Genomic DNA, 17,677 nt, shown 5'->3' with positions numbered 1-17,677 from the left:
TTGTGTGTGTGTTAATTCCCGTTTCAGAAATTATACATAATTCTTTGCCATTACCTCATATGGAATTCTGTAAAGCATGCAATACCTTATTTGGACATAAACACAGCGTGCGTGCGTGTGTGTGTGTGTGTGTCTGTATGTGTGTTTAGTCCCGTTTCAGAAATCATACATAATTCTTTGTCATTACCGTATATGGAATTCAGTAAAGCATGCAATTCCTTATTTGGACATAAATACAGCGTGTGTTTGTGTGTGTGTGTGTGTGTGTGTGAGTGTGTGTGTGTGTTTGTGTGTGTGTGTGTGTGTTTAGTCCCATTTCAGAAATTATACATAATTATTTGTCATTACCTCATATGGAATACTGTAAAGCATGCAATCCCTTATTTGGACATAAACACAGCCTGTGAGTGTGTGTGTGTGTGTGTGTGTGTGTGTGTTAATTCCCGTTTCAGAAATTATACATAATTTTCATCATAACCTTATATGGAATTCTGTAATTCATGCATTACCTTATTTGGACATAAACACAGTGTGTGTGTGTGAGTTTGTGTCTGTGTGTGTGTATTCCCGTTTCAGAAATTATACATGATTCTTTTTCATTACCTTATATGGAATTCTGTAATTCATGCAATCCCTGATTTGGACATAAACGTAGTTTTTGTGTGTTTGTGTGTGTGCGTGAATTCACTTTTCAGAAATTATACATAATTCTTTATCATTACCTTATGTGGAATTCTGTAAGGCATGCAATCCCTTATTTCGACATAAATACAGCGTGTGTGTGTGTGTGTGTGTGTTTGTGTGTGTGTGTGTGTGTGAATTCCTGTTTCAGAAATTATACATAATTGTACATAATTCTTTATCATTACCTTATATGGAATTCTGTAATTCATGCATTACCTTATTTGGACATAAACGTAGTGTGTGTGTGTGTTTGTGTCTGTGTGTGTGACTTCCCGTTTCAGAAATTATGCATAATTCCTTATCATTACCTTATATGGAATTCTGTAATGCATGTATTACCTTATTTTGACATGAACACAGTGTGTGTGTGTGTGTGTGTGTGTATTTATACTTTTTAAAATTATGATGGTTATCTGTCTGCGAGGTTTTATATTCATTTCCATTCATGAAATTATGCATATTTGTTTCCAATTTGATTCTCAATTTTTTCAACAGAGACATCTTTTTGATATTTTAACAATTCCTTTAATTGCAATGATATGAAGCTTTCTTGCACTTGGTTCACCAGGTATATTTGCCAGGTACTTTTTTAAATTTTAAAAATTTCTTTGTGTGTGTGTGTGCATTTATGCTATTTAAAATTTTGTCTGTGGGAAATTTTATATTCATTACCATAGTCCAACTCATGCAATGTGTGTGCGTTTAATTTTCAGAAATTATTCACTTTTATTTTTCATTACCTTATATTGAATTCTGCAATCAACGCATTACTTTTTTGGACATGAATATAATGTGTGTGTGTGTGTGTGTGTGTACACTTGTGTGTGTGTGTGTGTGTGTGAACTTTACATAAATTATGTATATTTTTTTATGATTACCTCATATGGAATTTTGCAATACATGTTTTACCTTATTTGGATATAAACAGTGTGTGTGTGTGTGTGCCTGCATGTGCATATTTCTGCTAGTTGAAATTATCAAGATTATGTGTGTGCAAGATTTTACAACTATTACCATATTTGAAATTTTTTTTTTACATAGGCATAACCACTTATCAAGGCCCAGAGACCACTCAAGGATAAGTGTTAATTAAATTATGCACCATGTGTGTGTGTGTGTGTGTGTGTGTGTATGCGCGCATTAACTTTTCAGATGGAATTCTGCAATGTATACATGGCCTTATTTGGGCATAAGCACAGTATGTATGTGTGTGGGGTGTTCTGCTATTTGACATTATGCAAGATTTTATATACATTGTCATATTTAAACTTATGCACATGTGTGTGTGTGCGCGCGCATTAACATTTTAGAAATTATGCACTTTCCTTTATCATTACCTTATATGGAATTCTGTAATGCATGCTTTATTTTATTTAGGCAAACACACAGTCTGTAGGTGTTCCCTTCTGTTATTAGAAAGCATGAAGCTTATATGTGTGTGATATTTATAGTCACTACCAATTATTAAACTAAAGCATAGTGTGTGCATGTGTTTAGAAGTTATGAAGATTATGTGTGTTCAAAATGTTATATTCAATACCATATTTGGACTTATGAACTGCATGTGTGTGCATTAACTTTGCTAAAGTTATCTTTGTTATTTGTGTTATGTCATCTGCATTTAAATGTCATGTATATACTTTATTTCGACTCAAACATTTGGTGTGTGCATGCTTATTACGCAGGGATTTACTAGCCCCACTAATCATGCAGCAGTCTACGAAGCTTCCTCAAAAAAGGGAGCCCTCCAATAAGTTTATCAACATTCAACAAACCCCAAACTCTATTTTCGAATAAGGAGCACATGTCACTATTTGCAAAAAACAAAAAAAAAACAACTCCTCTTCTTTCCCAAACTCATTTTTTTTTCCTCCTGCATCACTGCTGTCATTTTTACCCATTTCAAAATTGCAATCCCAAAATGATGAATTCTTAAGCTTATATACAGATGCATTTAGCGTATATCTGCTGAAGCAGAGTGTAAATATCTCCACTGGATTTTTGCTTTCTTTTCATGCCTACCGCATGAAACCAATTATCTTTTTTCCTAACGTTTCTTTCTTTTGAAACATTCAATCAATTTGCTAATGATGATGATGATGATGATGATGATTACTACTTATAGAAAGTAAACCATTTGAACATGTACATGGCTAATATAGGGTTCACAGATGAGACCAAAAAAGTCTTAAATTCCTTAATGAATACGAGTCATGCTAGTTTATTATGTTTCATCTTTATGATAGATTTTTTTTCTACACAGGTGATGCCTAAGAAGAACACGAGCACTTTTTTTTTTTATCAGGAATTCGATAAAGTAAATGAACTCACCCATGACACGGAGAATGTTGAGTGATGTATTGGTGACAATAGGAACAGATTTAAAACCACTTCTGCTTCGGGTTCGTGGTCGGCGACTGTAATTATTTTTGAAAAATTAAATCAATTAAACAAATAAAATTAGAGAATTATACAAGTTGCCTTCAATAAATTTCCAGACTTTTTTAGTACAGGCGTTTAAAATTGTCGTAGACTCTTGAAAATTCAGTCTGTTATTGCTATGCATCTTATGAGATGACCGACACATTTTTATGATTTCAGTTTTAAATGAACAGCTACAGCAGGAATTGGAATCCAACCTACTACAGCACAATCATGTTGACACACTGGTTCTTGCCAGATCACCAAAGTTAAGCAATGTTGAGCCTGGTCAGTACCAGATGGGTGACCATTTGGGAAGGTGAGGCACTGTATGTACCGCGAGGTAAAATACCAGGTTGAGAAACTGGCGCAGTCTATCCTTCTCTTGAGAGTAGATGGGCCTCTCTTAAGCCATGGTAGGCACCCCATCTAGTGATGGCGTCACAATAAAAAATACCCTTGATAGCACTGGTGAAGCATCAAGTATTCAGCTACGGACAAGATTTGAATTACACTACAAACTCGTGTAGTGAGTTTAATCTCGGCTGCAGTCGCATGTTACATTTTTTTTGACTAAAGCCTGATTGTCACAGCTGTGAATTTCAAAAATGCAATTTGGACACGAGGACACTTTAGAAGAATGATATGCAATAAAATTCTGTTTTAAACTTGGAAAAAATGCCAGAGAAACGTATGGAATGCTTCAGACTGCTTTTGGACTATCTTGCGTGAATCGAGCATCAGTTTTTGAGTGGCATAAGAGATTCAAGGAGAGCAAGGTGTCTGTGATGGATGATGAGCGGTATGGGAGTAGTAAGGAATTCAGAACATCAGAGTTGATTGGTCAAATAAAGAATTTCATGGATAAAGACTGTCATGTGTCCATAGAGACAATAAGTGCACAGTTTGTGTGAAAACTGTACACACAATTATTTGTAACAAACTGAAGATGAGGAAGATTCACATGAAATTGGTCGCAAGAAAAGATCAGAAAGATGTTGTCATACAACAGGGAGATGGACAAACTGATCAGTTCAGACCTTGCTCCCTGTGACTTTTAGTCATTCCCTAAGCACAAGGAAAACTATTAGAGGCTGTCATTATGAGACAAGGAAATGAAAGAGGCTGTGACAAGGGTTACTGACACACTCACACAAAGCACTTCCATGGGGCCTTCCACAAGTTGTTGGAACAGTACAACAAGTGCATTGCAGCCAGAGGAGATTACTTCGAAAGGGACTAGCAATAAAAGTGCTCATACGAAAAACATCTGGAAACTTATTACGGCAGCTCGTAAATACTACTTTGGTTTATTAAAGAAATTAATATCAGTTTTTGAAAATAATACAACACAATCTCCTCCACGTCTCTTGATCAGATGTTTTTTTTATCAACATTTTCTGTCTGCACATAAACTATGTTTTTTTAAATGAAAATAAAAATTTTGTAATTTTGAATTGAAAAATGATAATCCTAATTTTAACAGGCAAAAAAATACATCTACATTTATAGGCAGAAAATGTTAACGTGATATTAAAGAAAATCAACATTTTTAAATATTAATCCAAGAAGTAAACAAACTTAAAATTCTGTTATTAACAAGGGAATAAAATAAACAATAATTTTGCATTTTTATTTTTAGAATCATTTTGTTCCATTTTTAACAACCTCAATGATTAGAATATTATTTGGAATATTTTGGATTTCAATGATTCTTTGAGATATTTTTCTCTGATGATGATTCTGATTCGAGTAAGTCAGTTCACAGAAAAGTTACTAAATAAAAAAAAAATCCTGTGATCATGTTTTTGATATTTTATTCCTAAACAGTTTTAATTGTTGTAAAAAAAAAAAAGAAAAAAAAAGAAAAAAAAATAAGAAAAAAAAAAAATCGAAGATCATATGGTTGACAGATTAGTATTTACGTACTGATTTGGTTGGGTTTCTCCTGTGTGTTCATCAATGTATTCTTGCTTCAACTCATCTGGAACATCAGAGTCACTGTCACTTTCAATACTACCATCGTCAAAACCATCACGGTCCTTGGAATAAAAAAGGTGAACAGAGAAAAATAAAAAAATAAAAATGAAAATAAAAAATATAGTAAAAATAAAACACCAAAATCTACACATTCAAAAAATAAAGAAATTCGGGGGGGGGGGGGGGGGGGTTATGTTAATTTTTCAGTTTAGCAATCCTGATTAAATTTCAACTGATCAATGTTGCTTATGATCTTGGATTGCTTAATCAAGTTGATAATTGTAGCTGAGAATTGCAATCCCCTTTTCACTCTTTTCCAAAGGAAAATAAAAGCATATACAAATCGTTTACTTGAGTGCGTTGCTGTTGTAAAGTAGAAAAACAAAGGTTCTTGTCCAGAATTTCCCTTATATGTAAGAAAAAATTGACAAAAATCTTTACGACATACACAACTGTGACAAAACGAAAATATCATATTCCAAAAATTACGTAAATTGATCAAGTATTTTATTTTTATAAAGAAAATCATTTTTGAGCAGTTATATCCCTTTAATTTTAAGATTGTTTTCAAAATGAAGACAAGACAGCCAGTCTTATGTTACACATAAAATTACAGGGTGGAACGATAAAAGTGTCGCTTTAAAGAAAACAACACTACAGCTTTATTTTAAAACTTTTAGTGAAAGAACCAATTCAGGTAACTTGACTATGTAGTAGAGCTGACGTCTATTCAATGTAGCTGCCTTCACACTCAATCACTGCCTCAATACGGGTCTGGAACTGGGAGCATGCCTTTTCCATGAGTGCCGGTAGGAGCTCAGCAAATACTCAACGATCAGGCTGGCTTTGGTGCTGCGGGAGGTCATCTTAATGATCTTGATGTAAGACCAAACAAAGTAGTCTAGTGGGTTCAAGTCGGGAGAGGAGGGGGTCCAGTGAGAGAAGGGTACAAAGTCGTAGCACTCCTTCTGAAACCAAGCCTTGGTCTCTTTAGACTTTTGGGCCGGCGCTGAATCCTGCTGCCACACCCAGGGGTTGTCAGTGGCCACCTGATTGGCGTCACCGCTCTTCAGCACATCTAGGTACACTTTGGTGTTGACTTTCAAGCCGACTTCAAAGATATAATGTGGTCCTCTCTTGAAACCACACCAAAGACCATAACTGTAACAGGAAACTTTGTTTTCATCACCCTGGGCATGTTCCTGTTATTCATGGCAATCCAGCAATGCATTTTGAGGGTGCTGGCAATGGTCCTGTTGTCATGACTTGAATTAGCAGAGAGCATGAGTTGTGCAGCGATGTGTCTCTGATTTCGCTTGTTGAACATTGTGTCACTTTCAGATATAATAGAAGGCCCCTATTGCTCTTGGGATTTGTACATAACTGGCTAACTAGTAGATGGTCTGCAACAAAACAAAAAACAAAACCAGTTTTCATCAAATGGAAATGGAATCATGTTGTCTTTTCTAGGTTAACAATTTTATCATTTCCCCCCTGTATAGGAAAATAACAAAAATACATGAAAGTATTTGGATTGGTGGAATATCATTTTAATAAATACAATCGGATTCATTCACTTCAGATTCCTCAGAATTCTCTTAAAATGTTGATCCATTTATCAAATGTTTCAATGAAACATGTTTTTGTTTTCTTTACAAAGGAATCACTACATATCAAGGTTTGAAAGCCACTTGAGGATAAGGGTTAATGAGTGTACAATGGTTATAGAAACAACAATGTAGCAATCATTATTGGTGGAGGTTAGATAAACAGGGTTTGTAGAGATTTTCAAGGACTTTTCAAGGCTTTCTGCAGACAAAATGCAAGTTGTATAATCCACAGTGATTTAAAAAGGTAATCAAAACTCAAATATACAACAAATAAAAGTTACTTTGCAACTTACCTACTTTTTTTTTTTTTTAAATTTTGATGTTTTTTTAAGTAGTTTTAAATGTTTTTTATTTCATCTAAAATATCAACTCTCTTTTTGGCTTTTAATTTCCAAACGAGATGGCTGCCATCATGTCCATTTATTTTTGGCCAGACCAACCTAATTTTAAACTATCACAATTTTTTTTTTTGGGGGGGTAGGGGAATGGTGGAGGGGGCAGTATTGGTGAGTGGTGAGGATTCGCCATTGGAGAGTCCCGTCCACACAAGGAAAGTATTTTTTTAGAAAGTGGGTGTGATTTTATTTATGGTAGTCACTACTACCCCTCCCCTTGTCCCCCCCCCCCCGCCAAATTAAACTATAAATTAGAACAAAAATAGAAATTGAGGTAGTTTTGTGATAAAGGAACGTAACTCTGGTATCGACAATACTATGCAATTTCAGAACAACGTATTTCGATTATTTCAATGGTATTTTTATCAATACTTCAAAAATAATTTAATAGTATTTATATCAATTTTATTTTTAATATTTGACACAAATTGCTAGACATAAAAAATACAATTTTCAAGGCCTTTTCATGAAATTTTCAAGACATTTCCCATATTTTCAAGGATTTTTCAAGGTAATAATAGAAATAAGACCTTTTCAAGGCAAAAGTAAAAATTCAAGGACTTTTCAAATATGTACAAACCCTGACAGAATTTGATTATTTAAGAAGGCAGCTAATCAAGTACTTATTTACATTGGATTTGAAGATGACCATGCTGCAGTGAGCTAGAAAGCAGGCCAGTGAAACAAAGTCCCAGTTCCGATTGGCTTTAAGATACGGATATAAAATTAAGAGAAAAGCAACTGGCAAGTAAAACAAATCTGGTTCTTGTCCAAAATTCCTCCTATATTAAAAAACAAAAGTAAAGAAAAATCTGTATGATATGTATATATTTATGACAAAATATAAATATATTTCAAAAGTTAGGTAAATTGATCAAGTAGTTTTATTATTTAAGTGAATTATTGTTGGGTTATCGCCCTTTCTCTTCCTAATGTTGTTTTCAAAATAGCAAGCAAGAAAGCGAATCTTCAGCTATTCATAAAATTTTATTTTCTTATTTAAAAATAAACCTAATTGATCACTTTACATGATTTTTGAAATATGGCATTTTTGCTTACAGATTTTTGTACATCAGAGAGATTTTTTCTTTTTTTTGTTTTTTAAGATAGCGGACATTCTGGACAAAAACTGGAAAGCCTTAGAAAAATGGATAAATAAAGACATGATATAGTTTAGTTTGAAAGTCAGATTCTTAAAGTCATCCAACATATGTCTATATGTAAAACAGATGTTAAACCAAATATGATGATTTTTATGCATCGATTGCATAAAATTTGTAGCATGATACGTTCAAATCAAAAAGTGAGCCTACCATGCTTTTGGCAAAGACGTCTTCCTGTTCCTCTTCTTCTGGCTGTAGATCAAACGGGTTACATTTCTCTTCAAAATTTGAAAAATAGCCGGTGCCAAGATTTGTTTTAGAATCCTGTTTAACATCCATTTTTGCGGGAGAATTCACAACACCAGAAGAATTTTGATTCCAATTTTGCATGAATCGAAATTCCTGAAAAAAAAAAAAAAAAAAAAAAAATTTAAAATAAATAAATGAAAAAACTTTAAAAAATTTAAAAATAATATTTACAATGTCCATGAATTGTAGCTGAACTTTCATTTAATAACATTTTCTTGCTTTTCTTTTTGAAATTACTGAACGTAAGAATTTCAAATGGAAGAATCATGTTGATACTACTTTTGCTACAAAACTATTGGGCAGAATTGCAATACATTTGGCATGAAGAACCCTTGAGCTGCTGCATATATTTCAGGTGGATAAAAATTATGCTTCTGCTACGATTAAAAATACTAAACATGTATAGGCTCCGAAACTATTGATTACAATTGCACCAAATTTAGCATAAAGACCACTTGAGTTATCTGATATAACAAAATTAGTAATAGTAATTATACTAAAGTTACTTTTCTACCTAACTGCATAATTTTTTAGTGTTTTTATTTAATGTAACATGTTTATCCAGCTCGAAAAACATACACTGTTTAACAATGTATTAGAAAATTTAAAATGGCGCCCGACTCTGTTGAACACAGTAAGTTTTGAAAAAGGAGTTAAAAATAAAAAACTATACAAAATACTGTTATAAACCCACCGAATATATGTCAACCTATGTCACAGTAACATATATTGAGCGAGTTTCTAACAGTATTTTGTACAGTTTTTTTATTTTTAACTCATTTTCCCAAACTTATGCCTTTGATAACATTTATTTGTTATATATTTGTTTTTTGACAACTTTTTCAAATCTATGTGAACAGTAATACAAACCCAAAAGTTAAGTTGAAATATTTACATTTAAAAGTTGTCAGAAATGTTAACAATGGAATGTTAGAACAAACAATGGAGATAGTTTTAGTGATGGCATCAGGTGATCTAATGTTACGCCGAGTTGATGACATAACAAGATAGCTTAGTAATACAGGTAATCAGTTAGTTTAAAGTTTGGAAATTCAAACAAGTTAACACTAAAGATATTGTCTCCATGTTTGGGAGCTGGGTGAAATGTGACTTCAAAATGATGTAGAAAATTACATCTTTCAGCTCTGATGGAAAGTCAAGAATAAAGTTATATGAAATATATAACCTGTTATTGTTTGGTTGCCTTCAGAGGGAAATGAACATGAATAATGAGAAGAGAAGGTACGTTGTTTGCTTGTGTGAGTATACAGACTGAATGTTTATGAATTGTTTTATTATATGTGAAAAACTCACACGTGCATACAAGAATAGAAGAACACTTTGACCACTAGAATGTCACACTGTTTATACCACAACATTAAAGAGACATCTGTTATATAGAAACTGTTTATATACACACACTCTGCTATATAACTATTTGCTAATATTCAAACAAATAAAGCCCTAAAAAGTTCTTTACATGGGATAGACTAAAATCTTCTCTCAAAGATGGCCTTTTCTTTAATTAATATGATGATTAATATGATAGCTATCGAGTTTTGATGCAACAGGTGCTTCTGCTTGACTATGGCAAAAGGATGGCTGGAAATAAATGGCTGACATCAGTCGTAGGAAGAGTAATATACATCCAAATGGAAATGCCATGAGATTGGAAGAAAAAAAAAAAAAAAAAAGGAAATTTATTACAAACCAGTAATTGAAGCAAGTTAAAGTTGGATCGAACGGGACACAATTCCCAGCCTTCATTCTCCAGAAACATTCTTAGTTCATCCATTTTTACCCTGAAATATAAGAAATAAAATTAAATTACACAAATAAATAAATTCCCAATTAAATACATACATTTCTTATACAATTCGTTACTCATGAGAAAAAAACATACTGAATGAAGAATTATACACAGGTTGTTCATAACAAAGAAGTGAATATTATGTTTCTGAATTTTTGAGATGAGGATTGGTTATTTGTATTTTGGGGATTCTTCAAACTACTGTTCTCATCTTGAATGCCATTTTCATGTTTCGGTCGATGTAACCTCTGACCTTCTTCAAGTGTACTAGAACTGTCTGTAGGGATGCGTGGCGCAGTAGTTAGAGCATTTGAAAAAAATCAATTGTAAAAGTGATATTCTCCTGAAGGTTGGAGGCCCAATTCTCAGTGTGGGCGACCGAAAAATACCATTACGAATTACTTAAAACTTCGATCCAGTCATAGCTGATAGAATTAGAGCAACGCAACCCCCATGAAATAAATAAAGGGTTCCGTTCAAAATTCTGTCCAAATTCCAGAGTTCGACAGAAATGTTCCCCTGAAAAAGGTTTGAGGTTACATCGATCAAAACGTGGTGAAAATGACACTCTAGATGAGATCAGTAATCCAATGAATCGAAATAATACAAAAGAAACGAACATTTAAAATAAAAATGTCTTTTTTACCTGCTTGTTAAATGTTTATAGAAATAAAATTCTGATATTTTTTTATGATTTCTGAACTGATTATTAATTTATGGTTAGATAAAGTGGGTGAGAAGGATGTTACTGTTGTAGGTTGAATCGACTGAATTGCAAATTTCATTTGTTTTCTTGTATTTCATGTTTGGTTGCTTTTTACTTGTCTTCCTTCATTTCAGTTTGTTAACATTCACTTCTAACGTCATTCACGATTGTTTCGTCATCTGAAATTGATTCAGGTGATTGGTTCCTAATATGTGACTCATCCTTAGAAACAGCTGTTTGTTCCTCGACTCACCAGGGCAGTTGATTTCCACTAGAACATCTGACATACAGACTTTATATTTCAATTTTCTTCACATGAAATTCATTAAAAAAAAACAAAACAAAAAACATGATTTTTTTTTTTTGCTTCATGATAAATGGTTTAACAATAACAGATATTTTATATATTTTTAATGGGTGTTACGGATATTGTTTATTTTTTGTTGTCTTGTTGATCCTTTCTTGAATAAAATATGATAATATAATATATTTATGAAGAAAATGATTTTCCCTTGAAATAGATTTGATTCATGTAAGTACTGTATAGTTATTTCCTTAATAACAATCTGTTATTAGAGCAAAATTCAAAATACTGATTTTCAAGTGAAACCGATGCCACAGTAATGAACATATTCAAAAATTACATAAAACGATAAAGTAGACAGTTTATTAATGAAAATAGTTTTTTTAAGACAATTACTGAAAATTAAGTTTTGCTAAAAAAGAAACTGGAGAGTTTGGAGCATAACAAAAAAGGTAATTATTTTCTGAAATCTTAGGCCAATTTAGCCAAACTCAATTTTCGCTAATTGTCTTCAAAAGCTATTTTCATTAATAATTATGGCAAATTTCTTTTTATACTCAAACAAAACATTGGCCGGCCAAATGGAAAAAACCCAAAAAAACCCAGACTGTAAGGGAAATGAACAGGAATTATTCCTGCTGTTCCATGAAACATGCATAAGAGAATGCTGCCCAAATATATTAGTTTCTTCGTTTTGTAAACATCGTTCGAATTTGTGTTTGAAGAATTTTGAAGAATATTCGCAAGTAAGATTTTTTTTTTAAATAAAAGATATTTAAATAAATGGGTATCTTTCTGTGCGTTTTTTTTTTAAATAAAAATAAAAATTATAAAAAGATTTCTATCTTGTGATACTACACTTCATCTTTATAAAAATAAAAGTTATGAAAAGATATGTGAATAAAATAATATATTTTTTAAATTTCGATTGTTTATACTAGTGATTTTATTATGCATAAAAATCGCCTTGGTCTAGAAGGATTTCTCCTTCACTGACCACCGACATACATCGCACTTTAAATAAATATTGAATTGTATTAAAAACGTACAAAAAAAAAATGGCCAAAATCGTATAGAATGAACTTTTTTTTAATAAGTTTTATTCAAACAGTCTTTATTTGAACTTAATGGACTGTTTCTTTTTGTTTTTTTTTCTTTTTACTGTTTTATTCTTTTTATCAAACAAAAATAAAACTTTTATAATGAAATATATATTATGGACTGTTTTTCAAACATCGAAATTTTAAAATTAAATGGTCTTTTTTATTTATTTATTTTTTTAAAAATAAAACTAACTTTAATTTTAAAATTTCGATGTTTGAAAAACAGTCTATAATATATATGTCATTATAAAAGTTCTATTTTTGTTTGATAAAAAGAATAAAACAGTTATTACAAAGTTCTGTAAATATATTAAAAACGCACTCAGAAAGACACCCATTTATTGAAATATCTTTTATTTTAAAAATAAATCTTGCTCACGAATATTCGTCAAAATTTAATATGTAAAAATGTTATTTTCAAAATATATTGTCGCTGAAGTTAATGTTTTAAAGAATAAATATTGTATTGTCTTAAAAACGCACGCAGCCCCCCCCCCCAAAAAAAAACATGGTACATAAAAATCAATCTTGGTCGCAAAAATCCGAAACAGAAAGAGACACCCATTTATTTAAATATCTTTTATTTAAATATGTTCGTTTTGTTACTTACTTTAAAAAATGTTTTGTAAATATATACTTTTTCTTTTAAATCTTTAAAAGTTTTGTAAATATATTTAAAAAAAAATTGCTGGCGAATATTCGAGCATGTTTGCTATTTGATGTGTTTACAAACAACCGACGCCATATGCTTGTGCCAATGTCAAGGTCGAATCACTGGTGTTAGTTGAAATGTACGCCAGGCACCGCCAGGCGTCGTCGTCTGCTACAGGGTATCTATTCTTAACTTGGTCCCCCCCCTAAAAAATATAGTAGTTTGTACATCATTTTAAAACTGAATCATCAGATGACTAATACACATGAATTTGATTTAAGTGGATTATGCATTCGGAAGAAAACAATCTACTCTCTCTTCAGCAAGCAAAAGATTGCTGTAAAGGTGACTAATAGCTATTTTATGACAAATACCTGCCTGGTTGATATAAAAGTTTTCCTTCTAAATTAGTTGTCTTACCAAGTCTAATCCTACTATTTCACTGATTGTTTGGATAGAGGTAAGATGGATTCATACAATTCCATGAGGGTTATTGGTTAAAATCACAAAACCATGATGGCAGCTGAACACGGATATAAAATGAAAAATATTAAACAAACAAAAAAAACAAACTGATAATAAATTTGTTAAATGGTTTGAATATCATATATTCATATTTCATAAAATTGTGAAATTTGTTAAAGAATGTCTTGTATATTCCATTAATATCCTGAATGACGTTTCATTTTGCTGTTTTTGTATCCAGCCATCTTAATGCAGTATGATACATTTCTTGCAGTGGTAAATTATTTAATGTTTCAATTACCAAATCTAAAATGTTAATGTGTCTGCTAAAAATAATGAGTTAACTAAAAAAAAAAAAAGTCCTCTATGCTGACAAAAATTGCTGACCAACGCCTCTTATCTGGAATAAAAGCTTTTTTGATGTCCAAATGGACTTCGTGTGAAAGAAAAAGATTTGAAAGAGACATTTCCAACTGCGTCTGATTGGATAATTACACATTTGAAACTGCGTCTGATTGGATAATTACACATTTGAAACTACTTCTGATTGGATAATTACACATTTGAAACTGCATCTGATTGGATAATTACACATTTGAAACTGCGTCTGATTGGATAATTACACATTTGAAACTGCATCTGATTGGATAATTACACATTTGAAACTGCGTCTGATTGGATAATTACACATTTGAAACTGCGTCTGATTGGATAATTACACATTTAAAACTGCATCTGATTGGATAATTACACATTTGAAACTGCGTCTGATTGGATAATTACACATTTAAAACTGCATCTGATTGGATAATTACACATTTGAAACTGCATCTGATTGGATAATTACACATTTGAAACTGCGTCTGATTGGATAATTACACATTTGAAACTGCGTCTGATTGGATAATTACACATTTGAAACTGCGTCTGATTGGATAATTACACATTTGAAACTGCATCTGATTGGATAATTACACATTTGAAACTGCGTCTGATTGGATAATTACACATTTAAAACTGCATCTGATTGGATAATTACACATTTGAAACTGCGTCTGATTGGATAATTACACATTTAAAACTGCATCTGATTGGATAATTACACATTTGAAACTGCATCTGATTGGATAATTACACATTTAAAACTGCATCTGATTGGATAATTACACATTTGATACTGCATCTGATTGGATAATTACACATTTGATACTGCATCTGATTGGATAATTACACATTTGAAACTGCGTCTGATTGGATAATTACACATTTGAAACTGCATCTGATTGGATAATTACACATTTGAAACTGCATCTGATTGGATAATTACACATTTGAAACTGCATCTGATTGGATAATTACACATTTGAAACTGCATCTGATTGGATAATTACACATTTGAAACTGCGTCTGATTGGATAATTACACATTTGAAACTGCGTCCGATTGGATAATTACACATTTGAAACTGCATCTGATTGGATAATTACACATTTGAAACTGCATCTGATTGGATAATTACACATTTGAAACTGCATCTGATTGGATAATTACCTGTGATGATTTCTAAAATAGTTAAGACTTTGCTGCTTCAACACATCTTGAAGACTTTCAGACTTGCTTCCACAAAATTCTTCTCCAATCTCAATCAGTCTGCAAAAATGGATGACAAATTTATTAAAAAGAAATTAAATGCAATAAAATTAAATACTTTATTTTGAAAGAAACTTGTAAACTAAAAAAAAAAAATCTATACAGGAAATAAAATGTGACATTTACAAATATTTCATAGTATTTGAAATGATATAGCAAACTTATTGGGAATTGTGTTTCTGAATTTCAAAGATAAGGATTGAAAATTAATATTATTTGGATTCTTTGGACCACTATCTTCCTTCGGGTGTATTTTATAGAACTCAAAGAAATATAATATATATATATATATATATATATATAAAAATAAAAGTTACAATAAGTTTACTAAGGTAATCAAAATGGTAAACTTAAAATATATTATAAATATTAAAGAGTTAATATTTACAAGTAAAGTGTTTTTGTTTAACTTGTATATGTTTTTGGATATGTGTATATGTTTATGCATGCGTGTGTGTTTGTATATCTATATATATAAAAATGTAAATGTTGGTTCGTTCTAAACGAATAAAACCATATTTCTACGTTAACAATTTATTTGAAATTTTCAGACAACCCATTTTTAGAGTCGAGGTATGTTTTTATGTTATTAAAATAAATTTACCTAATTAAAATTAAAATATTAAATAAAATAAATATATTTTTTTAACCGTTTCTGCGAATCTGTTCTGTTGATAAAACTGAACTTCCGGTTCGATTAATTTCACAGCCACGAATTGACGAAAGATTTCATTTTCTGTTTAGTAAGTAAAAAAAACAAAAAAAAACATAATTCATTTGTTTATCTTCCATATTTTTTAATTTACACATTTTTTCTTTATTATATGAGGCCAAAAAATAGTTTGTCGCTTGCTTTTTGAGTTTTTTGGAATAAAAAAAAAACATGATTTAAAAAAATAGCGCGGATCACTCTCTGCATTAGCACCAAAAAATGTTACTGAACATTTATTAATAATTTCTCACTTTTACAAACATTTGATTTTAAATTTCTTTTTAAATGACGACTTTTATCGACTTCTTTTTTTTTTAAATATCCCCCCCCCTCATGGTGTTTATTAGCCCCCCCCCCCTCCAAAAGTGATGTTTATTCCGGAAGCTGTTCTTAAGATTTGGAGGTTGGGGGGGGGGGGATTCCAAGGTGGACCTAAGCTAAAAAAAAAAAAAAGAAAAGTTTTTTATGCGCACATAAGCAACAATTTTTTTATTAACTTTTTTTTTTTTTTACTTTTTTATTTAAAAATTAGTAAATTTTAATTGTAGCGTCTACCCCGGAACTAATTTTGACAGTGACATTGAACATTCACCGTTTCCAGAGAGCTCCAAGAAAAAGACAAAAAAAAATTCGAGGAGTCTATTCACGCCGCTCCTTACCCGAACGAATTTTCTAAAGAAAATTAATTTATCGTTTCATCCCAACTTATCGCCAAAAACATTTGACCAGTCGGGAAGGATTTCTTCTTCTTTATTTTCAGACTAAAAATAACACGAGTGTGATACACCAGGGCAAATAAATTCACACCTATTATAACAAGCTAAGTCTGATTATTTGTTTTTAATTAAATTTTCGGGTTTGTATTACTGTACACATAGATTCGAAAAAGTTGTCAAAAAACAAATATATAACAAATAAATGTTATCAAAGGCAAGATAAGTTACTTTTCTGCCAAACTGGATATATTTTTTGTGTTTTTATTCAATGTAACATATTTATTCAGCTCGAAAAACATACAGTGTTTACCGATGTATTAAAAAATTCAAGATGGCGTCTCACACCCTCTTTAACACCGTAAGTATGGAAAAAGGTGTTATAAATAAAAAACTATACAAAATACTATTAAAAACCCGCCGAATATATGTTAACCTATGTCACGGTAACATATATTGAGCGAGTTTTTAACAGTATTTTATCCGGTTTTTTATTTATAACATCTTTTCCCACACTTACCGTGTTAAAGAGAGAATCAGACGCCATCTTGAATTTTCCAATACATCGGTAAACACTGTATGTTTTTCGAGCTGAATAAATATGTTACATTGAATAAAAACACAAAAAATATAGCCAGTTAGGTAGAAAAGTAACTTATCTTGCCTTTGATAACATTTACTGTTATATATTTGTTTTTTGACAACTTTTTCGAATCTATGTGTACAGTAATACAAACCCCTCGCTTCACAATGAATACAATAATAAATCATTTATCATTAATATGTGTTATTGGTTTTGTGTTGAATGAAACTTTTTTTTTTCATTACAACAATAATGAACCAATTTAAATCTTCCGGCATGCGTTTAAGGGTTACGAAATTATCAATAAATCGTTTAGTTACTAAGCCAACGTCAGTAAATAAAAAAAATGTTACGTGCGCATGCATTAGCCTTGACTGAGGGGGGGGGCTAAGGGAGCGACCATTAAATAATTATGCTGGTCGCCATGGAACTCAACGCCCAAGGAGTACCTAAAGTGGCACTTATGTTATCATGATA

General features: G+C 31.5%; 1 protein-coding gene across 3 annotated transcripts in view; it reads right to left on the bottom strand.

Moving 5' to 3' along the window:
• Nucleotides 1-17,677, bottom strand: part of LOC145277051 (syndetin-like) — a 173,971-nt gene that overhangs the window by 63,389 nt on the left and 92,905 nt on the right. For all 3 annotated transcript variants that reach the window (XM_080128706.1, XM_080128708.1, XM_080128707.1), the window contains 5 exons: nt 15,094-15,192; nt 10,214-10,304; nt 8,404-8,595; nt 5,035-5,147; nt 3,016-3,101 (listed from right to left, as the gene is read on the bottom strand). In XM_080128706.1, coding sequence (XP_079984832.1) covers nt 3,016-3,101; nt 5,035-5,147; nt 8,404-8,595; nt 10,214-10,304; nt 15,094-15,192 — 581 coding nt within the window. The remainder of the gene's footprint in view (nt 1-3,015; nt 3,102-5,034; nt 5,148-8,403; nt 8,596-10,213; nt 10,305-15,093; nt 15,193-17,677) is intronic.

This window comes from Euprymna scolopes, chromosome 5 (genome assembly GCF_053919585.1).
Source record: "Euprymna scolopes isolate OS-2025 chromosome 5, ASM5391958v1, whole genome shotgun sequence".
NCBI lineage: Eukaryota > Metazoa > Mollusca > Cephalopoda > Sepiida > Sepiolidae > Euprymna > Euprymna scolopes.
This window is presented reverse-complemented; position numbering and strand designations above follow the sequence as displayed.